Here is a 24,783-nt window from a genome sequence, read left to right on the forward strand (position 1 = left end):
CTCCCCCAAGCTCTGATTCACAGTCGGGGGGAAAACAAGAGCCACACACAAAGCCATTTCTTCACATCTCTAGTTTATTTCTCAAGTTTCCACAGAACAACAAAGAAAAAAAAGAAATCCAGAAAATATACGTTTAAAAAATTGTGTCCTGCTCAGACCCATTTGAGTTCACCCAACAGCGAACCAAGAGATCGCCTCTGTACAGTCGCCACGTCTCCAGGACTTTGACGTGGAGACCTTGTGGTTAGGTGAAAACACAATACCCTACAGTATTGTACACTGCAAAGAAAACCAAAATGACAACCCTGGAAGTCCTTGACTACTACCCCCTTTGTTAGCTTTTGCCATTCGGAAGCATAGTTAGAAACCCCGTACAAAAATGTCCTTGCTACGATGGAGTGCCAATGTCTGGGAATCTGAACCCCAGGCTAGAGAGGGGGAGTCTGTCCAGGACATGCCTTTTTGAAGTAGTCTGGTGTCCTCACAGGACTGGACTAAATGAAGATGGCGTCCAGCAGAGCTTCCCGGACAGCCATACCCATCAACCTGTTCTGCTCACGCAGGTGGATTTTCTGGTGCTGGATAAGATGTTGCTTCTGGGTGAAGCTTTTATCGCACTCATCACAACGGTAGGGCCTCTCTCCAGTGTGGATGCGCTGGTGCCGGACCAGGTCTGAGGGATGGCTGAAGTTCTTGCCGCAATAGAGGCAGGCCAAGGAGCTGCCGCCACGCCCAGAGTGGAGCCGCTGGTGTGTGACAAGGCTTTTCTTTTGGGAGAAACTCTCCGGGCACCGGCTGCAGCGGTACGGTCGCTCACGCCCATGACTCTTGGGGTGCTGCCGATAGGATGATTTGACATTGAAAGTCTTCATGCACTTGGCGCCCCCGTACGGTTTGTCTGCTCCCGGCCCCCGAGGAAGGGGCTTCAAATTATGGCTTTGCTTAAAGGTCTCCTCACAGGCCACCGAGGTGAACCCTCTGCCCCCAGTGTGGATGTGCTGGTGGAGGGTGAACTGCTGCTTGTAGGTGAAGCTCTTTTCGCAGGCCGCCGGTGCTGCAGCATGGCTTTTCTGGTGGCACACGAGGCTCTTGTAAAGGCGGAAACGTTTCCCGCAGTCAGGGCAGACGAACATTTTGTCCTCCGGGCGGTCACATGAATCTGTCGGGGCGTCCGGACCATCGAAGCTGCCTTCTCCGGCCAAAGCCTCTTCTTCCTGCCCGGGATTCTCGGCGTGCCTTCGTTGTTGTACAAAGTACCGGCTGCCGACGGAGGCTGCTTGCGGGTGAGCGTGGAGGAGCGTCTCGTCCGTGCACTTGAGCCCCAAGCTTTCACACAGCGCTCGCTGAGCTTGGAGCACCTCGGCTTTGAAGGCCAGCCCGTCATCTGGGGGGATTGAAAGAAAAGGTCATGGGGCATGCTTCTCCCAACGGACACAGCCTTATCCACCCAGCGGGCTGCCCTGGTCAATGGGCTAAGGAGGACCCTCTTTGTGCACGGCTGAAAGACCCCTGCGTTCCAACCTCGCTGCAGCACCGCCTGCCCACATGCTACATGAGGGAACCCAGCCTCTTCCCTGCGCTGCTGCGAGCCTGGTTTGCTTTCCTTCTGCACAAAGGAAATGCAGCCAGTTCTGGCTCTGCACGATGGGAGGGAACCGAAGTAGCCCTTTCAAGAATGGGAGCCAATTCTGGGGGGCGCTGATGCACCCTGCTGTGTTGAATTCTGAACGATTGCTCACGCCAAAATAACCCAGCAGGGAGTCAATTTCCGCCAACCATTCCCAAAGCTCCCTTTAGTGTTGAGAGTTTTGCTTTTCAAAAACTGTTGGATAGACAGGTAGTCCTCAACTTGCAAGCGTAATAGATCCTGCATGATGGACGTTAAGTGAAGCACCCACATGATCGCCTCATAGATGACCCAGCTTGCCATGAAACAACCATGTGGTTTGTTAAGCCGAGCACATGGTAGGTGCCTTGGGAGCTCTAGCACAGGCCTGCTCCAGGCCTACCAAGGACTTCTACAGCTGGAGGAACCCCATGCTACATTTCCCACCCCTCTGGGTCCTTGCAGGGGAATCCCACCTTAGGGTACTCTACACCCTACTCCTCACCATGAGTCAGCCGTTGTCCACTTAACTTTCGATGATCTCCGGAGCTACGATTCACGAAGCAAAGCAAACCACTTTGTTCCTGGGCCGCAAGGCGCGTTTTCAGAAGCAGCCGCATTTTCGGATCACTCCCAATCCACTTCCCTGTGGAGGCCGCTTCCTGGATCACACCACACGGCCCAGCCGTGGAGCAGCCTGTCCTCCATCCCTGACCTGAGCAACGGAGCTCCAGAGATTGTCAAAAGATAAACTGGGGAAGAGGAGGGTGTAGAACTACATTGGGTGGGAAGCAGTGGTGGGTTTCCAATTTTTTTCCTACCAGCTCCATCATGAGAGCGCGCTTCGCTTTGTGCAGACTTGAAAACCACAGGACTTGTGAAAACACCAGGCTCTGCATCAACTCTAGTGAGGTGAGCTGTTTTTTAGCTCAGCTGAGGCGCAGCAACCTGCTCTGCCACGTGAATCAGCTGAGCTAACAAACTTTATTGCCACTTTAAATGTACCTGAATTGGCATACATTAAAATGAAATTTCGTTGCACACAGCTCTCAACGGGTCACCACCTCCAGCATACACAACCTAAACATGACAAAATAAATAAATACATAATGCATATCCCCGCATATATTATATGACAAAGGCCACAACTGGACTTTCTTGCTTTCTTTCCTTTAAAACTTTTGCTTCTCATCCCAGAAGCTTTTTCATTTCGCTGAACTTCATTTTCTTCTTTGGTTCAACCCTGAAGAATCTTCTGGGATGAGAAGCGAAAGGCTTTCAAGGGATTAAAAAAAAAAACACCTCCAGAAAGTCAAGTTGCCTTTTGGAAAAAGAACATCTCTGGAATAACCCTGATGTGGAGGATTGAGGCTCTCTGTAAACATCGCTAAGGTTGTAAGTCGAGGACTACCTGTAATTCATAAAGGATTCACTTTATGGGCGCATCGTTGGCATCACTGTCTACCCTCACCCTGGATCATCGTACCCCACCCGGTCCGGGAACATGACTGTGTTCCCAGAGCAGAGGGCAAGCAACTAAGCACATTTTAGAAAGTCTCAAATACAAAGATGAAAGGAGAGAAGCAACGTGGCCGTCCTCTGTCCCCCATCCCAAGGCATCGGGGGAAAAAGTCCGAAAGGGGATTAGCTTTGTCCTTACATGAAGTTCTTTGCTCTCTCAGCGGCTCCTTGCAGCTCACTGACCTGCTCCTGCCAGCCCAGGTCCAGGTGGCCTCTAAACCAGCCTTGCCCAGTCTCCGAAGTCTCTACCTTGGAGCCTCTTCGGCCATCCTTGCCTCTGGCCCCTGCCACCCTCCGGGGCCATCAACTCCCGCTTGCTCTGCCCTGAGGACACGCCCAGATGTCCCTGCTCCCAAGATGAACCTGCGTTCGGGGTCTCCATCCCAGGGATCGGTTGCCCCCACCCCAAATTGAATGGAGAGGGTGGCTTAGCGCAGTCGCCCTCAACCTTTATGGTTTCAGGAGAGAGGGGAACTGGCTGTCTGCTCACAGGAGTCAAGCTACATGCGCCTGCATCGGCCGGCCACTCGCGCAAGTCGAGCTGCGTGCATGCCAACCAGCCACTCATGTGGCCCCGTTCCAAACAAACCACAGCCTGGTAGTGCGCCACAGCCTGAGGATTGGGGACCCCTGGCTTAGCAGGTTGGGACAAAGCCATCTGAATGCATTTATGGTTTCATTTTGGCTGTAATTATCGTGAGAGTCACTCGACTATCTATTTATTTAATAAATAACGTAAAACTAGCTCGATACCCATGCTTTGCTACGAAACTATGTGGTCAGGCTTAGGTTTTTGGGAGGAAAATAAGGAGGTGGGGGGGAAATTCTGCCTCTGCCTACCAGCATCCATTAGTATTCATCTGGCTTAGCGTCCTGTTGGTGTGTGTGAGTGTTGAGGGCTGTTTGGAAACTGAAACAGTATTTGCTGTGTGAGCAAGGAGACAGCAAGGAGCCTGGGCGTGGCTTAGCTCAACTATTCTGGACTAAAGCTGCTTGGTGCTGTGAAACTAAAACTGAAACTCCTCTCCTCTGCTTGTGTTTTGCATTTGGAAGAGATTTCTTTTCCAGTGGGGAAGGGAAGTAGAACTCCTTAGCATCAGAGCGTGTTAATTGCTGTATAAGAAAGACTAATGAAATATTCTATGCTCCGATGGTCATTTCGAAAAATCATTTTTTAGTGAGCTCCTAGAAGCCAAGAGGAACATATGTACCAAATTACAAGTTTGTAAGCTTGACAGTTCTGGGGATTTTGTGATGATGCATGGGTGCTCTTTCACTTATATATATAGACAGATTTAAAGATTTAATAGATTAGGATACAGCTGCGTGACTCATCCTGGGCCCAACAGATCAGGGTTTATATTTTACAAGGAAGCTTTACAAGATGTCAGAGGAGAGCAAACGGCAGGCAAAGGAACACTTGTGGGGTCTGAGTGGGGAAACCCCATACTCACTTTGGCTCAACCAGTGGAAAATATTCAGGGACCACTGGACCCAAATCTAGGCTCTCTTCTCCACAGGTAGCCATAGCAGCCGAAGACAAGGGACTCCCCCTCAACCACAGCATCTGAGCAGCAAAACCACATCAAAAATAGCTCAGCCCAAGGCAAGGGGCCATGGGGTAGAAAGGAATGGCAGAAATTCACCCTTAAGTCAGAAAGCGAATCTGGTCAACTCCTGACGATGGATGTGAACTCCAAGAGGCTTCAGTTTCTTCCATGAAAGTTAAAGGATTGAATGAGGACAATGGGGGAGGGGATCCCGGAGGGGGAGAGGGGAGAATCTTCAGCTAGAGTAGTGGAAGACTGCCAAAGCCTCTCTTTGCCTCTTTCCACGTGAATGCGGTCAGTCTGGCAAGATTCTTGTCAAAAGGCAAGCGGCAATCAACAAGCTGCTTGGACTGTCTCATGGCATCGTTCCGGGGTTTTTTTGCACCCAACTTAAACCCGGATAACAAGATTGCCTTTTACTAGCTTGTTCTTGGGAACGCAGACCCACTCCTTCCTCCGTCCTCACCTGGTCTGGGGGGGAGGGGGAGGAAGGTAAATACACTCTGGGCATAATTGTGAAAGTAAGTCCACCCTCTTTGCTTTGGACTGCCCATCAACACTAAAGCTTCCAAGGTGACTGAATCATCATCATCTGTTGTGCCTCTTGAGGGTTAGGGGCATTGTTCCCCAACCTTGACGGCCCAGTGGGGAATAGTTCCTTGTGAGTTAAAGGTGTGAGCACGCAATTACCTTTGAACCAGTGGTCAGCACTCGCAACTGCTGCTCGAGCAAAGGGAGCTTCCGGCGCTTGCACTTGGGCAAGCGGGAGCTTGGCATGCGAGATCAAGCGGTGGCTGCCGCTCACTTGAAAAAGCTTCGTATGCGTGCATGCGCTTGCCTGCCGCCTGTGCGGCCCAGTTCTAAACAGACCATATCCCAGCAGTGGGCCGTGACCCGAGGGTTGGGAGACCCCTTGGTTAGGGAGATGGCCACACCTCTGGACACGAGTTCTAAACATCGCGATGGGCATCCCAGGAGCGACCGCCGGGAAAAGAGCACCCAGAAAGTTTTGGCCTGTGCAGGGACGCCTCGACTTATGAGTCCAATTCGGACCAGAATTTCAGCTGCTAAACAAAATGACTGAGCCAAAGGCCTGGTTTTAAGACCTTTTGGGCCGTAGTTGTCAAACAAATCACTGCCGTTGTTAAGCAGGCCATGTGGTTATTAAGCAAATCTGACTTCCCCCATTTCCTGTACAGAAGCCAGTTGGCAAGGTCGCAAATAGGCAATTCTGCGACAAACCCCTACCCGCCCCCACGGGATGCTACAACCGTCGCAAATACATGCTTGAATATTGATCATACGACCGAGAGGATGCTGGGATAGTTGTAAATGAAAGGACTGTTCGTAAGTCACTTTTTTTTTCTTTGAACGGTTACTTAATGGATGGTTGTTAAGTCAAAGACTCCCTATATCCAGAGGAAACTAGCGCAACCCGAGCTTGCTCCCACGAATTCACATGAAACAGGAAAAAGCTGGCAACGGACCACAGAGACAGACAGACACACCGAGGACGGGGACGCAACCAGGCCAAAGGATTCTCGCCTCCCGAGTCTTTGGTCTAGATAGAAGATGGTCAGGAGATGTGGGGTCAGGATGGGGGTGGGAATTGGCCTACAAAGCAGCAGAAAGAACGACTGCCCCCTGCATTAAGCCCCAGAGACCACTCCCCACAGCAGATGGACAGATGGCCGGATGGACAACCTGGAAGGAAGAAGTTTAACGGTGACAACCTAAGAAGAAAATCTGCTGGCTGGAAAGAGGAAAACTGCAGCTAGCCTCAAAGCATCAATAATCAGACTCCCAGATTGGGGTGAGGAGATGCAGCCCGCCCCATGCCCAGCAGCTGAGTGGAATACAGGTAATCCTCGACGTACGACCACAATGGAGCCGGGGGTGGGGTTTACATCCCATTTTATGACTGTTCTTGCCACCATTGTTCAGTGAATCCCTGCAGGAGTCCAGGTGGCAATAAAGGTTCCCCCCACACATATGTGCTGGTCGTTTCCAGCTCTAGGAGGCAGTGCTCATCTCTGTTACAAAGCTGAAGAGCCGGCGCTGTCTGAAGACGTCTCCGTGGTCATGTGGCCGGCAGGACTAAACGCTGAAGGCGCACGGACGCTGTTACCTTCCCACCAAAAGGGTCCCTATTTTTCTGCTTGCATTTTTACATGCTTTCAAACTGCTCGTTGGTAGAAGCTGGGACAAGGTAATGGGAGCTCACTCCATTACGCGGCTAGGGATTCAAACCGCATCCCTTTTAGCACCAAAAAGCACTTAGCAATAGCACTTAGACTGATATACCGCTTCACAGTGCTTTTCCAGCCCTCTCTAAGTGGTTCACAGAGCCAGCCTCTTGTCCCCAACAATCTGGGTCCTCATTTTACCCACCCCGGAAGGAGGGAATGCTGAGTCAACCTTGAGCCTAGTGAGATCCGAACTGCCAAACTCCTGGCAGACGGTGATCAGCAGAAGTAGCCCGCAGTACTGTGTTCAAACCCCTGTGGCACTGTAGGTAGGAACATGATTCTTAAGGGACTCCAGCATCTGGCTGGTCAGAAGATCGCAAGAGGGACCACATGATCCCCAGCCAGGAGGCTACAACCCGTCATAAATAGGAACTCTCGGCCAAGCGTCTGAATTGCAATCCCATCGCCCCAGGGAGGCTGCGACCATCGTTGAATGTGGAAAAACTAGTTGCAAGTCACGTGTTTCAAGGCTGTCAAAACTTCGGTCACAAAAACGAATGGTCGTAAGTCGAGGACTGCCTGCATTCAGAAGCGTGCCCGGCCGCCTAAAGGGAGTTTTTTTCAGAGTTCGAATGACAGCCAACGGGCCTCAGTTTTAGCAAACCTGGGAACCCTCTAGTGGTTCGAGCCCGGCGATTGCGACAGGAGGGGGGAGGGGGAATATAGGGGCACAAAATGAAAGGCAGGCAGGATTTGAGCTGTCCTCGGTGTTCTTGCATCTCTGGACATGAAAAACAATCGTGGTTCTGTCCAGCAAGAAACTCACCCATAGTTGGCGGGACGTGAAGCTCGCCTTTGTCCGAGATGTCTGGGGCGGCCTCCATGGTCCTCTCCAGATCTCGCTTCCCTTGAGACCTGAAGGACGTCTGGGCAACTTCGTCATCTGTTCAACCGAAGAGAAGGCGACACTCGTCATTTGGTTTGGGGTCATGCACCTCATCCTGCCGAGCACCCGCATCCTTGCATGCATCCCAAGAATAAAGCAAGGCTCTTCGCGGCGGCCTCCCTTAGCAGGAATCGGATTTTCTAACTACCAAACAACCACAACAGAACGACCGCAAGTGAACTCATTTTCCCTTGCTAAGCGAGACAGTTTTTCAGGTAGTTCGCCCCGCCTTTTACGACCTTCCACGCCACACTTAAGTGAATCACCGTAGTCGTTGCAGTCAGCTGCTCGCTTAAGGAGGGTCTCCTCCCTGTGCGCACCCTCCCGGCCCTGCCACAGCTGGCCAGGGGGTTATGAAAGAAGAAGGACGGGGGGTAGACGGAGTGTCGCCCAAAGAAGAAATAAAAGGCATAGCCAAGAGCCCCAAGAGAGCTGGCTTGGCCCAGCCGCGGAAAGAGACACAGAGAGAGAAACAGAGGGGGGGAAAGATATAAACACACACAGAGTGATATACAGAAAGAGGGGGAGAGGGGGAGAGAGAGTCATACAGAGAGAGGGGAGAGGGGTAAAGACGGGGGAGAGGGACAGAGAGATACGACACAGAGATACAAAGAGATACAGAAAGAGGGGAAGATAGAGAGGTGGGAAGATAGGGAGAGAGAAGGGGAGAGAGAGAGAGGATTTTGTGACTGAGTAGGCATGGCTAGGGAGGGGTCATGTGATTGGGTGGGAGTGAGTGACATCGAGTTGGCCACGCCCACACAGGTTTTGTGGCTTCTGGTGATGTTATTTTTCCGGGTCCAAATGGCTCTTTGAGTGTTTAAGGTTGCCGATTCCCTGCGTTAGTCCCACAGCTGCTAAGCAAATCGGGCTTCCCCGGGAGACCCTGGCAGCTGTGGTAAATGAATTTTGATCACGTGACCATGGGGAGGCCCCAGTGGTTGTAAGCCTGAAAACGGTCGCAAGTCCCCTTGTAACTTTGAACCGCCGTTAAACCAATGGCTATGACTCAAGAACTGCCTTTCTTCAACTATTTCAATATATTTGGTATTCAATGCTTTTCTGACGTTGTGAAAATTGGGATGCCGTTGTAACTTCGAACAGACATTAAAGTGAATGGTTGTAAGAGGAATACTACCTCTTACATACTACCGTAAGTCCTCAACTTACTCAAAATTTATGTTGCTAAATGAAACAGTGGTTGAGTGAGTTCTGCCCCATTTTATGACTTTTCTGGCCACTGCTGTTAAAGTGAATAACGGCATTTGTTAAGTTAGTCACACAGTCGTTAAGTGAATCTGGCTTCCCCATTGAGTTTGCTTGTCAGAATGTCGCAAACGGGGATATACTGCGACTGCCATCAATATGAACCAGTTGCCAAGCGTCTGAATTTTGATGCCTGGACCACGGAGGTGTGCTGCAATGTTCGTTAAGAGTGAAAAACAAGCATGAGCCACTTTCTTTTACTGCTGCTGTAACTTCAAACGGTCACTAAACCAACTGTTGTAAGTCGAGGACGAGCTGTATTGTAATATATTTTGTGTTCAATGTTTTTCTAAAACAGAAAGCATGTTTTCTTTCTTATAACATAATGATAAAGGTTCCCCTCGTACCTACATGCTACTCGTTTCCGGCTCTAGGGGGCGCTGCTCATCTCTGTTTCAAAGCCGAAGAGCCAGCGCTGTCCAAAGACGTCTCCATGCTCATGTGGCCGGCATGACTAAATGCCGAAGGCGCAGGGAACATTGCTCCCTTTTTCTACTTGCATTGGCAGAAGTTGCTGGGCCAAGGAACGGGAGCTCACTCTGTTATGTGGCACCGGGGATTCGAACAGCCGAACTGCCGACCTTTCTGATCAACAAGCGCAGCGTCTTAGCCTCTGAGCCACTGCGTCCCTTTCTTATAAAAGGGACTTTTTATTATTTTATTATCCCTTCTTTCTTATACCATTTCCTCCATTCCCACACATCCAGAATTTTCCCATGTATCGCAAAATCTTGATCAGCGAGGGAAACCCGAAAGGAAGATTTTATCGGCATTCGGAGAGATGCTTGTTGGCACAAAGCCCCTTTTTTGGGCCTGCAGACCCGCCCCCCCCAAAAAATACCTCAACTTTCCCAACGCGGTTAGCTGCCACTTACCGACGCTGGATGCCTGTGGGACTCTCCGTCCTTCTCCCTGTTCCCCTTCTTGGCTGTGACCCCCTTCTGCTGGGGAGGAGAGGCAGGGTCGAAAAACCAGGATTTCTGTGTTGGATGACATAACAGAGAGGTTGTGATGATGAGCCGGGACAAGGCACGAAGGGAACCTTTCCGACAGGTCAAACTTCCCTTTCATGCTTCAACTCCCCACCCCCAACACTTCCACGTTGTGCAAATCCAGTGGTGGGATTCGACCGGTTTGCACGAGCTAGCGGTTCTGGTGAATATTTACCCCCCCCCATTCTTTGTTGTGCTTTATTTCCTGTTTGTTTAGCACATCCAGAGCCTCAGCTGTTTTACTCACTGGGGCTGCAGTAGAAGGTAAGTATTAGAGTTAAAAACTGGCTTTTTTAAGCCCTGAGCATGCGCGCTCACCAAATCAGTTGTTATACCACACCACTGTGCAAATCCCAGAGCAAAGCTCTCTCTCTCTCACACACACACCCACACACACATACCAGCCTCTGGCTACACGCAGTCCAGCGAACACTGCTAGTACAAAACAAGAAGCGCAGCAAGGCAAAGGAACAAAGAAATGAAACCAGAAAGCAAGGAAGAAGAAAGCAGTTCTCCAAATGCTAGATGTCAGCAATGGTGCACACACAACTCTACAAATTCCATGTTTGTTCCTGACAAATGCCCCGCCCTGCAGCCCCTCCTTAAATCTCAGTCCCCAGGTGTGTCTTGTGAAGAGGGGGGAGGGGGCACTCTCCTCTGGAGTTGTTGGGTTGGCCTCCACTCAGGGGTGGGATTCTAGCCGATGGAACCCATTCAGGCGAACCCCTAACCTTCGATCACCTGGCAGCAAACCGGTTTGCTCCGGTGATTATATGGGTCCACCCGCTTACCCCTGCGCTGTACTTGCCTATACCCTCTCAGCTGATTCTCAGCTGTATTACTCCTCCGTAGTAACATAGCAGGTAAGTGTTATTAGAAAGCTATTCCTGTGCGTGCGGGCATAAAGCACGCGATCACTGAACCAGTTATTACCCCAGCAGCCCTCCATCCCTGCCTGCGCTGTTCCTGTCTCCTCTCCGCTCTCCATGCTCAGGAATCACGAGGGGGCGATCCTTGTCCAACGCTTGAACTCCGCTATGCCTCATTTTCACTGCTTGGTCATCCTGCCCCTGTGCCTCCCTGCTGGCAAGCCATCCCAAGCCAGAGGGGCTCGGGGCTGCCTTGTCCTGCTCTTCCCTGCATTCCTTCAAAGCCAACAAGGCCGTTTGATTGTAAAACTCACTGCAGGTATTCTTTTATGGGTAGTCCTCAACTTACGGCCACAATTCAGGCTAAAATCTCTGTGGCTAAGCATGTGAAGTGAGCTTGGCCCCATTTACGAACGTTCTTGCCACAGTTCTTAAATGACTCAAAAACACTGATTAAGGGGATTGCGTGACACCCGGGACACTGTAACCATCATAAAATTGAGTCAGTTGATTTTTGATCACTTGATGGCGGGGATGCGATGACGGTTGGGTGAAAAATTGTCGTGTGTTCCTTTTTCAAGTGCCGTTGTAACTTTGAATGGTCACTAAATGAAGGGTTATAAGTTGAGAACTGCCTGTAGATGCCCGTTTGGGGCAAAAGCCTTGTAAATTTTGGTCCCAAGACTGCAGGCCAGGTGCTGAGTGCCAAAAATGCAATCGTGCATACGATTCTATGTATGACTGACCATCAAAACCGGGTTGTTCGCGTACTTTGCCAAGTCTGCCATCATTTTGCAGTTGCTATGCAACCGGTCGTACACTGAGGACTACCGAGACTTAACAATCCTGCCTCCTGTTTTGCACCCTGTTTGCTGGGTTGAGCCGAGAGGCTGGCCAAGGAATTCTGGGAGTTGAAGTCCACTAAGCTGCAAGGTTTGGAGACCCCTGATTCTAGCCCCTTCCTTCTTACCTGGGCTGGGTTCCGAAGGTATCACTCTGTCTGTTGTTGCTGCCTCCTCTTCCTCGGTGCAGGGACGTTCCCCTTGTTCGATCCGGGACAGAAGATCTGGTTTAGCGATGGCATAGTCTGTTGGAGAAAAGAGCACACCCTTTGCAAGATAAGCTTGATCGGAATGAAAAATCTAAGTTGAGTTTCCTGTTTCCCGTAACAGTCAAAAACAGTTGAGCAGTAAAGCACCTCATTTTCTCTGGTCACAAAAGTGAATCATGTGGCCATGGGTCCAAATTTGGATCACGCAACCACGGAGACCCTGCAATGGTCGTTAAGTGTGAAACAGGTTCCTAAGTCCCTTTTTTTTTCAGGGATGTTGTAACTTTGAATGGTCACTCAATGAACTGTGGTTAAGTTGAGGACTAGCTGTAAAATAAAAACCGAACCCTACCAGAAAATCCAATAGGAACTGAGAAGGTGGTTCAGGCACAAGAAGGAGGAATCAGCCCATCCTTTGCTTCCTATCGTCTTACAAATCCCTCCTCTGAGATGCCGAAAATTACAATTTCCAAATTCTATTCAATTGCAAAAACGCTGAGATGTTAAAATAATTTCTGATGGGCAATCCCACCCTCTCGTTTGTCAAACTTCACATTAAGCTCCATTTCCTCCCCAACAGCTCATCCTGATTATGACTTTCTCAACAAGTTTGAGAGTTGAAGAGCTGTAACAACCCAGGATAGAGCTTCAAAATGAAACTAAAAGCAAACAGGAGAACTGGACACATCAGAGTGGAAATCACGGAAATGTTCTCCAGATGTTCTCCTGAGGGACTTCTAGGGACCAGTCTGGAAGGAGGCCGTCATCTGGACCAGGGGGCTCTTCAACCTTAGCTACTTGCGGACCTCAACTCCTAGAATTCCGTGAGTTGAAGTCCGCAAGTCTTAAAATTGCCAAAGTTGGAGATTTCTGATTTAGACGATTCCTCAATCAAGGAAGCCAATATTCATGTTTTCAACCCATGAGGAGCAAAAGCTCTTTTTTTTTTTTACCCAAGGAGACCAGTGACTCGTAGTTACTCTTCATCACGTTCTTGTAGAGTTCCTTCTGCCATTTCTCCAGGTTGCCCCATTCCTGCTCTGAGAAGTAGACAGCGTTGTCTTCAAAAGTTATGGGCACCTGAAAGCACATTGGTTAATGGGGTTTGGATCTTCTAGAAGGAGCTATTGGTGCTCAGATGGACCAACCCGGGCTCCAAAAATTGGCATTGTTTGGAGGGATGGGTGGTCCATATTTCCTCCATCTCAACTAAAAGGATGGGAGGTACACCTAACAGGGGTCTTCAACCCTAAAGAGACATTTGGACCTGTTTCCCACAGAAAACACAGGGAACCACAAAACCTGGGTGGCCATGGCCAACTCAATGTCACTCCCACCCATTCACATGACACCACCTGCCACACCTACCCAGGTTTTGTGGCTCCTGGTGTTTTCTGTGGGAAATGTGTGTGTGTGTGTGTGTGTCAGGATTCTGGCACTTAATCTCATTTAAATCATGAGTCTCAAGCAAAATTTATTGGGAGTTAACAAGTCTGGCACTGCCTGGGTGTAGCGGACTCTGAGGCACATCATTCATTGTCCCCCTTGACCCTGGTTTTCCCCTCAGCCCCTAGGTGTATCATAATTAATATTCTCCAATGGGACACATCCGTAGCCAAGAGTTATCAATCATGCTCTCCAGTTAGAATTTTGCACGGCAGAAACTTCAGTCGTCTAGTTACTATCTTTGAAAACATTTATGGAATGCGCTTTCGATCTGCAAGCTGCCGCACTGCTTCCCCCTTTCTGTTGGCAACTCTAAAAAGTCCAGAGAAGTATTTTATCAGTTGACAGCATGTGTGTGTCTCTCCCTCCCTCTCTCCCGCCTTCTCATTTCTGTTTTTTGTGTTTTACCTTCTCAGGCCAGGCAAGGAGTGACTGGGAGAGGAGGGTGAGGGGCGGGACCAGCCAGTGGTGGGATTACCCAACAGGGAGCCAGAGTAGAGGGCCCAAAGAGCCGCATACAGCTCTAGAGCCACAGGTTGCTGATACCTAGACCTAGGAGAACGTCTCATCAGATGGAGGAATCTCAATCCCTTGAAGGCACAAGTTCCTCAGATACTCAGGTGCCACTAAGTCTACTTAAGCAGTGACCTTCGCAAGCTCCTGGAATATTTCAGACGGAGCAGACCTCAACTCAAGATCAATGATGGGATGAGACTGAACGCCAAACCAGCCAACATCTCAAACACACAACTTGTTAGGATTGGACAAAAGCCACCGTAAGCAGAGGGGCTGACATTTTGCTCCCCTCTGTGCCCTTTCGAATGACCCTTAAAAGCTCCACAACTGGAAAAGTCAGTTAGAACATGGCTGCTGGGACATGTCACATGTAAAAAGCTTAACACGTGGTTGGAGTTTGGGAGTCACACAATGGGCAAGTCTGGCCTATTAAAACGGATACTCTCAGTTGACACCTTGGCATTTTGGGTTTAAGCCAGCCAACTGTGGCTTATTCCAGCAATCATCTTCTTTTAACGACACCATAATTCCTTGTGGGGTGGAATCTGGGCAACTGAATGGAGTTCACAGTGTGTTTACTGGCCGGATGCCCTTCCTGTCACCAGTGCAGTTTTGTTCAGCAAATATTATTCTCATTGTACCCAGAGAGAGAAATATCTGCCTCTACCTAGGATCAAACTCCTGATTGTGAGGTGAGAGCTCCACCTCTAGGCCACCTTATTCCAACAATCTAGGCTTAAAATAAGCCTAGCTTAGCATGACCTATATATACAGCAGCCCAGGCCGATGTGAAGGCTGGGGGGGCTGAGCTTGCTTTGTCACAGAAATCTGAAAACAGAAAGAGGCCATTTTGTTTTGGGGTCCAAATGGGCGCCCTCGATTAAGGCTTTTTTAAATTCTGCTGGAGGCAGTTGGGTATCTTTAAAAAAACTGGCTTCCAAGTCAGATTTAACTCACCTCTGGCAAGGCAAGTACGAAATATAAAATGGGAGTAAACCTCACACTCACTTCACTGATGTTACCTAGTTGGGTCATGAGACATCGGCAAGAAAGCCACCAAGCTCAGGGACCACCAAGGACCCCATGGGGGTCCTCCTCCTCTTCACAACCCCCCAAACTCCCTTCTTGCCCAGATTATCTTTCCTCCTCCTCCTCCCTTCTAGCACTGATGATGTTACCTGGTTGGGTCATGAAACGTCTGAAAGAAAACAAGAGATCTGAGAGAGCACCAAGGGCCTCTGCAAGAAAACCCCCGAGCTCAGGGAGCATCTAGCACCCCACAGTCCTCCTCCTCCTCGTCTTCTTCCTCCTCTCCCTAGTTGGGTCGTGAAACACCCACCAGAAAAACCCCAAGCTCTCCCCCTCCCCATCTCAATTCCTTTAAAAAGGGAAAGGTTCCCCTCGCACATCCGTGCCAGTCATTTCCAGCTCTAGGGGGCGGTGCTCATCTCCGTTACAAGGCCGAAGAGCCCATGCTGTCCAAAGACGTCTCCGTGGTCATGTGGCTGGCAGGACTAAATGCCGAAGGCGCACGGAGGAATCCTCCCGCCAAAGAGGTCCCCATTTTCCTACTTGCATTTTTTATGCGCTTTTGAACTCTTAGGTTGGTAGAAGCTGGGACAAGGAATGGAAGCTCACTGTTACATGGTGCTGGGGATTCGAACCACCAAACTGCCGACCTTTCTGATCGACAAGCTCGGAGTCTTAGCCACTGGCCGGCCACGTCCCTTTTCAACTCCTCTAACCCCCCCTCCAAAGTAAGAAGTTCTCCCATCGTTGCGAACTCTCCCCCGCCAGGAAAACCGAGCAATTCTCCTCCCAATCCTCCCACCTTTGGCGTCTCCCCCTTGGATCCGGGGAAGCCTGAGGATCAGAAGTTCTGGTTCTTCAAGAGGTTCTCCATGTTCTCCAGCCTCTTCTGGAGCAGCCCGTATTCCTGGATGAGGGTGCCCAGTGCCATCAGCTTGCACTCCATCTGGTTGCCGAAGTCCACCACGGCGTTCTCGCAGTCCACGTATTTCTTCTCGTTGGTCATCACGCGGCGCTCCAGGTTGAGCAGCCGGCTGGCGTGCGCATCGACTTTCCTCTCGACCGCTTGGATGGCGGCCACGACGGTCCAGAGCGAAAGCTCGGCCATGTTTTGCTTGACTTCCCGGTCGAAAGTCTGCTCAGGGAGAAGAGGGGCCTGAGGGCGGGACTCCATTGCGCAATCCGGGGGGGATTCTTTCCTCAGGAAAGAGAGAAAAGGCCGTTGAAGGGGTATCAGAAGGAGAGAACATCGGTCACTGCGGCTGGGCTTGGTGGGGTTCCCGCCCCCCCGTAGACGTTTCATGACCCAACTAGGGAATGTCATCAGGTCTAAGAGGGAGTGGAGTTGGTTCATTTTTTTAAAAAATGAAAAATAAGAACAAACTCCACTGCTTCTTAACACTGATGATATTTCCTAGTTGGGTCATGAAACGTCTGCAAGAAAACAACCAAGCTCAAGGAGCACCAAAGACCCCCACAATCCTCCTTTACCTCTATGCAAACCCCACTTCCCTTGTAGTCCTCCGCTACCCTCCTCCTAGAAAAAGCCAATCCTTGTAGTCCTCACCACTCACCTCCTCCTATAAAAACCCTCCCTTGTAATCCTCTCCCCTCCTCCTTCTCCAAACTTTCCTCTCTTGTAGTCCTATCCACCTCCTCCTATCCACCCTCCTCCTCCTCCAAAGCCTCCTCCCTTGTAGTCCTATCCACCCTCCTCCTATCCACCCTCCTCCTCCTCCAAATCCTCCTCCCTTGTAGTCCTATCCACCCGCCTCCTATCCACCCTCCTCCTCCTCCAAAGCCTCCTCCCTTGTAGTCCTATCCACCCTCCTCCTATCCACCCTCCTCCTCCTCCAAATCCTCCTCCCCTTGTAGTCCTATCCACCCGCCTCCTATCCACCCTCCTCCTCCTCCAAAGCCTCCTCCCTTGTAGTCCTATCCACCCTCCTCCCTATCCACCCTCCTCCTCCTCCAAAGCCTCCTCCCTTGTAGTCCTATCCACCCTCCTCCTATTCACCCTCCTCCTCCTCCAAAGCCTCCTCCCTTGTAGTCCTATCCACCCTCCTCCTCCTCCAAAGCCTCCTCCCTTGTAGTCCTATCCACCCTCCTCCTATCCACCCTCCTCCTCCTCCAAAGCCTCCTCCCTTGTAGTCCTATCCACCCTCCTCCTATCCACCTCCTCCTCCTCCAAAGCCTCCTCCCTTGTAGTCCTATCCACCCTCCTCCTCCTCCCTTGTAGTCCTATCCAACCTCCTCCTCCTCCAAAGCCTCCTCCCTTGTAGTCCTATCCACCCTCCTTCTCCTCCAAAGCCTCCTCCCTTGTAGTCCTATCCACCCTCCTCCTCCTCCCTTGTAGTCCTATCCACCCTCCTCCACCTCCAAATCCTCCTCCCTTGTAGTCCTATCCACCCTCCTCCTCCTCCAAATCCTCCTCCCTTGTAGTCCTATCCACCCTCCTCCTCCTCCAAAGCCTCCTCCCTTGTAGTCCTATCCACCCTCCTCCTCCTCCAAATCCTCCTCCCTTGTAGTCCTATCCACCCTCCTTCTCCTCCAAAGCCTCCTCCCTTGTAGTCCTATCCACCCTCCTTCTCCTCCAAAGCCTCCTCCCTTGTAGTCCTATCCACCCTCCTTCTCCTCCAAAGCCTCCTCCCTTGTAGTCCTATCCACCCTCCTCCTCCTCCAAAGCCTCCTCCCTTGTAGTCCTATCCACCCTCCTCCTACCCACCCTCCTCCTCCAAAGCCTCCTCCCTTGTAGTCCTATCCACCCTCCTCCTATCCACCCTCCTCCTCCTCCCTTGTAGCCCTATCCACCCTCCTCCTCCTCCAAATCCTCCTCCCTTGTAGTCCTATCCACCCTCCTCCACCTCCAAATCCTCCTCCCTTGTAGTCCTATCCACCCTCCTCCTCCTCCAAATCCTCCTCCCTTGTAGTCCTATCCACCCTCCTTCTCCTCCAAAGCCTCCTCCCTTGTAGTCCTATCCACCCTCCTCCTCCTCCAAAGCCTCCTCCCTTGTAGTCCTATCCACCCTCCTCCTATCCACCCTCCTCCTCCTCCCTTGTAGCCCTATCCACCTCCTCCTCCTCCAAATCCTCCTCCCTTGTAGTCCTATCCACCCCTCCTCCTCCTCCAAAGCCTCCTCCCTTGTAGTCCTATCCACCCTCCTTCTCCTCCAAAGCCTCCTCCCTTGTAGTCCTATCCACCCTCCTCCTCCTCCAAAGCCTCCTCCCTTGTAGTCCTATCCACCCTCCTCCTCCTCCAAAGCCTCCTCACTTGTAGTCCTATCCACCCTCCTCCTATCCACCCTCCTCCTCCTCCCTTGTAGCCCTATCCACCCTCCTCCTCCTCCAAAGCCTCCTCCCTTGTAGTCCTATCCACCCTCCTCCTATCCACCCTCCTCCTCCTCCAAATCCTCCTCCCTTGTAGTCCTATCCACCCGCCTCCTATCCACCCTCCTCCTCCTCCAAAGCCTCCTCCCTTGTAGTCCTATCCACCCTCCTCCTATCCACCCTCCTCCTCCTCCCTTGTAGCCCTATCCACCCTCCTCCTCCTCCAAAGCCTCCTCCCTTGTAGTCCTATCCACCCTCCTCCTCCTCCTCCAAACCCTCCTCCCTTGTAGTCCTCTACCCTCCTCCTCCTCTCCACACACCCCTCCCTTCTAATTCTCTGTACCTTCCTTCTCCTCTACACAAACCTTCCCTCCCTTCTAGCACTGATGATGCTCCCTAGTTGGGTCATGAAACACCTGCAAGAAAACCACCCAGCTCAAGAGTGGACCAAGGACTCTACAGTCCGTCTTCTTCCTCCTCCTCCTCCTCCTCCACTCCGCAAATGCCACTCTCTTTGAGCACTGATGATGCCACCTAGCTGGATCATGAAAAGTCTGAAAGAAAATCACCAAGCCCAGAGAAGAGCATGGACCCCAAATTAAGTAGAATTGTTTTGACTTGCTTCGGGTTGGACCTCCAAGATCCCTTCCAACTGTTATTCTCTTATTCTGTAAGGGTCTCCTGCTTGAGGAGGGGGTTGGACTAGCAGACCTCCAAGGTCCCTTCCAGCTCTATCCTGATTGATTCATTCTTCCCAGAGATGTGTGTTTTTAATATGTACTACCATATAAAAACCAAGTGGAAAAAACAACCAGCACCCGATACTATAATATCCCTGAGGCCGTATTTGCAAACAGGAAGGTACAAAATAATATTGCATAACTGTAAGCAAATTATAAGGTTTATTAGCGTGCCAAGGGGAAAAATTTAAATGTATGCAGATTTTCTTCACTCTTTTTAGAATCCTTTAGGAATTTTTTAAATCACATTTCGGTTATTTTCACCAATAACATCCAGATTACATAGGATAGATAGATGACAGACAGAGATTGAAAGATAGATAAATGGATGGATGGATGGATGGGAGACACTGGTATATATATAGAGAGAGAGATACAGAGAGAGAAAAGAGAGAGAGGGAGGGAGGGAGGGAGGACAGCATAGGGAGGGGCCAGCTGATGGTCGGAACAACCGGTTCGCTACAACCTGTCCAAGCCGAAAGCAGCCATCCATTGGCAACACCATTTTGGACAAATGGTAGAAAGTTTCCAGGGATGAAAGTGCCACAATTTCATGGGAATTAACCAGAATTTCTTAATTTCCTAATTTCCCCCGGAACAGAAACACAAAGATAAAATTTTTCATTGTGATGTACATCTCACACACACACACAAAATTTGAACTCAGCGCCACAAAACATAAACCTACAAAGGCACGAAACGAAATATGGTTCGTTTAGCAACCATTCCAAGCTACCACGTCCCTGAAAAAAGGTGACATATCGCCCCATTTCACAGTTACGACCTTTGCAGCACTCCAAAGTTGGGTGTGGGGCAACCGCTTTGCATTTATGACCGTCACAGCTTCCCGGGGTCCCATGATCCCCTTTAGTGACCAGATTCATTTCACATCCAGATGATGAAATCATTGACGGCAGCGAGTTGCTGATGATGGCAACACGAGTCGTCCAATGGGACCAAGCTCACTTAATGATGGAAATTGGGGGCACCCCCTGTGGTTTTCATATCAAGGGCCTCGGGAGAGACACTTCCTAAAATTCCATTTTTTATTATTCCTACATTGGTAGTCCTCGACTTACAACCGTTTGTTTCATGACGGTTTGAAGTTAGAACGGGAGTGAAAAGAAAGGGGACTTTAGAACCGGTTTTTCACACTGACGACTGTTGCAGCATTGTCACAGCCACGTGGTCAAAATTCACGCGTGCGGCAACCGATTCTTATTTATGACTGTGGCACTGTCTTGGGAGAGGAGTTTTTTTGCTAACTTAACAACCACAGTGGTTCACTGAGCGACGGGGGCGAAAATGGGGGCGAAGCTTGTTTCCCATCTTGTTTCTTGAGAGTTGGGCTACGTCGTGGTTGTAAGTCGAGGACTGTCTCAGTTCCTACTTTTAAGTGAAGTTTACAGACCGTTGGGTAAGAAAGACTGAAGTTTAGGAGGAAAAACACCTGTTTTGTGTGGGTTTTTTGGTTATTTTACCTCAAATAATTTATGGCGACAAAAAAAAAAATCTCCAAATTGTGTTAACCGTTGTCACTGTCCCATGCCACAACTATGTTCTGTTACACAACCGGTTTGCCACAAAGGAAGAGTTGAGACATCCATCGTCTCTCGGTTTGAGGGCACCTATTGGACTGGCTTGACCCAGGTCCTCGAAGAGTGACGTTGACGTGGTCGCTGTAAGGATGAGGAAGCAAGGGGGTGAGCACGTGTCTACTTTTCCTCCTATTTGCCTGACAACCCTGCAAGGTGGGCTGGGTTGAGAGGGAGGAACCGGCTCAAAGTTGCCCAGCTGGCTTTCAGGACTAAGGCGGGACTAGAACTCACTATCACCTGGTGATTGGTGTAAAACCACCCAGCTGGCTTTCGTGGTTAAGAAGGGGACTAGAACTCCCTGTCTCCTGCTGATTGGCTCAAAGTAACCCAGCTGGCTTTCATGATTAAGAAGGGGACTAGAACTCCCCGTCTCCTGCTGATTAGCCCAAAGTTACCCAGATGTCTTTCAGGCCTAAGGCGGGACTAGAACTCCAAGTCTCCTAGTGATTGGGCCAAAGTCACCCAAATGAATTTCATGCCTGAGGCAGGACTAGAATGCACTGTCGCCTGGTGGCTTTCATGCCTAAGGCGGGACTAGAACTCCCAGTCTCCCAGTGATTGGCCCAAAGTCACCCAGCTGCCTTTCATGCCTGAGGCGGGACTAGAACTCCCCGTCCCTGGTGATTAGCTGAAAGTCACCCAGCCAGCTTTTATACTTAACAGGAGGCTAGAACTCCCTGTCTCCTAATGACTTGGTCAAAATCACCCAGCTGGCTTTTCTACCTAAGGCACCACTAGAACTCACAGCCACCTCTTCCCTAGGAGAAGAGCAGCCAGAATAGGGAACAGCCTCAGAACCTCCCTTCAGCCCAGAACTCCAACTCCCATCATCCCCAACCAGGGCAGGCCAAACCTTGCTAGGCCCTTAAGATTACCCCCCCCCCAGTTTTGGGGAGCCAGAAACCCCCTCCCAAGTCTAAGGGAAGGTCCCCCTGGGACAGAACTACAATTCCCATCTTCCCCCATGGGGGCAGGGCAGGCCTTGCTAGGCCTTTAGGACCACCACTACCAACTACAATTGAGAGGGAGGTTCCCTCTGGGTCAGAACTACAATATCCATCATCCCCAACAGGCCAAGCCAGGCCTTGTTATCTCCACTTTTAGGGGGAGCAGGAAAGCCCCCTACCTGCGTCGAGGGGGCTAGAACTAGCCTTCCATCACCCCCCACTGGACCAGACCAGGCCTACCTAGGCCTTTGGGACCCAACTTGAGAGTCCCAGAACTACAACTCCCATCATCCCCAACCAAGGCAAACCAAGCCTCGCTAGGTCTTCAGGACACCTCCCACCCAGAACACCAACTCCCATCATCCCCAACCAGGGCAAACCAGGCCTCGCTAGGCCTTTAGGAGTCCCCAACTCGAGGGGCGCAGAACTCCATCTCCCATCATCCCCAACCAGGGCAAACCAGGCCTCGCTAGGCCTTCGGGACTCCCCAACCCCCATTTCGGGGGAGCCAGAAACCCCCAGACCGAGGGGCGGGTCTCCCTGGGGGTCAAAGGTCAGCCGAGGGGGCCCCTACCTTCCCGTAAGGACGACCCCCGCACTCAAGCCCGGCCTTTGTTCCCCAGCGAGGGGAAGGAAGAGGGAGCTCAGTCCCGCCCTTCTCCCAAACAGGCTCCGCCCCCTCAGTTTCGACTCCTGGAGAGGCCGCTCTCGAGGGGCGGAGGGGGAGCGGCGGCGGCGGCGGCGGCGGGAGGTGGGGGGTGGAACGAGTCCCGCTTACCCACCGGAGGCGTCCGGCGAGCGGCGAACGGCGAGCAGGCACGCATGCGCGGAGCCGCGGCCTTGCCAGGGAGGGCGGGGCGGGGAGGGGAGAGGCAGTCAACGCGACCGGAGAGGGAGAGAGAGAGAGGAGAGAGAGGGGGAGGGAGAGAGGGAGAGAGGGAGGGAGCGAGAGCGCATGCGCGACGAAAGTTTTTTTTTTTTTTTCCCCCTCTTCTTTGGAGCGCGGCCAGCCGAGGAAGCAGCGCCCCCTGCGGCGGGAAAATCAAGGCGCGAGGGCAGGCCGAGGGAAAAGATCGCGCCTGCGCGGGGGAAGCCGGAAGTCGGAAGCCGGCAATCACGTCGGAGTTCCGGAAACAAAACAAAACCGCAGGGAAAATTAAACACTTCCGGTGGCGGGATTGGCGTCACGGGCCTAGTTTCTGCCCTAGAACACCCCTCCCCTTGCCTAGGGTCCCCCAAAGACCCCCGAAGCCCCCTCCCCTTTCTTAAAGGCCCCCTGAAGCCCCTCCCCTTGCCCGAAGGTGCCCCCCCTCGCAATGGGGGCTGGAAAGCCCCCCTCGCACCGTCCCCAAGAGATGCTCCTCAGCTTACAGCCATCCATTTTGTGACGGGCCAAAGTCACGAGGGCACTGGAAAAAAGTGGAGCGCGTCTCCCACTTGGGGTGTGTTTGCAGCATCCCTGTGGGCGCATGATCCGAATTCAGAGCGCATCTCTGAACATCTGCCTCGTCTTCATGACGATCAACTAACCTTAGAAGAGCAACTAAGGTGATTAAAGGCTCGGAGGCCAAAACACACGGAGAACCGTCGCAGAATTTGAGTTTGGCCAGTCTGGAGAAAAGAAGGATTAAGGGGGAGGGGCGCGGGGGGGGCATAATAGTAGCCTTCCGGTCTTTGGGGGGCGGGCGGCGCTCAACTTAATTTTCCAAAGCACCAGAAGGCAAGGCAAGAAGCAACAGGTGGAAACTAATCAAATTAAAAGAACCAACTTGGAATTAAGGAGAAACGTCCTAACTCTGGGAACAATTAACCGGTGGAACTGCTTGCCACCATAAATTGTGGTTGTGCCAACGCTGGAGGCTTTTAAGAAGAGACTGGAAGCCAGTTGTCTGGAAACCGTATAAGGCTGTGTGTGATGGCGAGCCTACGGCCCGTGTGACGGGGGCGCACGCAGAGCCACCTCGTCTTTGTGTCTGCATGCCTGCCAGAAACAAGAAGACCAGATGACCAGGGCACACGCGCACACACACACACACACACACACACACACACACACACGTACAGAAACCGGAAGCTCAGCTCAAAGAGTTGCTCTTCCAGGTTCCGGCGCTCCCACACACGCAGGCACTCCCATTTCGGCACTCAGTGTTCAAAAGTTTCACCAACACTGGTATAGGATCTTCCGTTTGAGCAGGGGGGTGGACTAGAAGACCTCCAAGGCTCTATAGGAGCTCTATTCTGATTGATTGATTGATTGACACACAGGAATCATGGTTTCGTGGGAACCACTGGGTTGAGATCAAAAATATCATGCAGCCAATAATGGACCCAATCGTGCAATAAAAGCGTCACTTTCTTAATCACTATGGAATGTCTTTTAACTTTCAAGATCCTCCAAAGGGCAGGATCAGAGAAAAGCACTTGGTGATTCCATCATCTTCCTGGAACAAAGAAAGAAACGGCTGGCTGGGGAATTCTGGGAGTTGAAGTCCAGGCGTTTTAAGGGGATTTCCATCTTTGGAAAACATCAATTCAAAGGGAACGTTCCACACCCATCTTAGCTACAAAATCCTCCTCCCTCCAGAGAAAGGATTTTTTTAAAAAAAATAATATCTAATCCATGTACCAAAAACAAAATATAAGCAAGCCAGAGGCCTTCTATTGGCAACCCACCCCACCCGAAATAAATAAGTCCTCAACTTCATTTAGCGACCCAGGTTACAATGGTACTGAAAAAAGTGAGTTATGACAGTTTCCCACACTTACCGTCGCATCCCCGCTGTGGTAACGTGACCAAAATTCAAACCGAGTCAGACCTTGTGACAAGCAACGCCAAAAGTTGTGGGTGCTCCCAACGCTGGAGGCATGGAAGAAGAGATTGGGCAACTGTTTCTTGGAAATGTTTCAGGATGTCCAGCTTGAGCAGGGGGCTAGACTAGAAGACCTCCTAGGTCCCTTCCAGCTCCATTATAATGGGGAAGCCAGATTCCCCGAACAACTGCAGGGATTCACTTAACAGTCGCGGCAAGAGAGGTTGTACGATGGGGCAAAGCTCTCGTCCCTGCCTCCCTTAGCATCAGAACCTTTGGGCTCCCTTGGGGTCGTAAGCTATAAGGGCCACCCATATCATGCACAGAAGGAAGCTAAAGTAAGGAAGGCTGGGCTGTATCTTTTTCTGTAGGAGTCGCTC

At 51.1% G+C, this 24,783-nt stretch overlaps 1 protein-coding gene across 1 annotated transcript; it reads right to left on the reverse strand.

Moving 5' to 3' along the window:
* Window positions 1-56: 56 nt before the first annotated feature.
* Window positions 57-16,513, reverse strand: LOC113449942 (zinc finger protein 783-like). Its single transcript, XM_087915270.1, is given in 6 exon segments — window positions 57-1,384; window positions 7,693-7,809; window positions 9,954-10,058; window positions 11,910-12,026; window positions 12,944-13,070; window positions 15,784-16,513. Coding segments are annotated over 6 exon segments (1,908 nt in total). The 5' UTR covers window positions 16,336-16,513; the 3' UTR covers window positions 57-494.
* Between the last annotated feature and the right edge of the window lie 8,270 nt (window positions 16,514-24,783).

Source organism: Pseudonaja textilis, chromosome Z, assembly GCF_049901715.1.
Source record: "Pseudonaja textilis isolate UNSWEBS1 chromosome Z, rPseTex1.2, whole genome shotgun sequence".
NCBI classification, from domain to species: domain Eukaryota; kingdom Metazoa; phylum Chordata; class Lepidosauria; order Squamata; family Elapidae; genus Pseudonaja; species Pseudonaja textilis.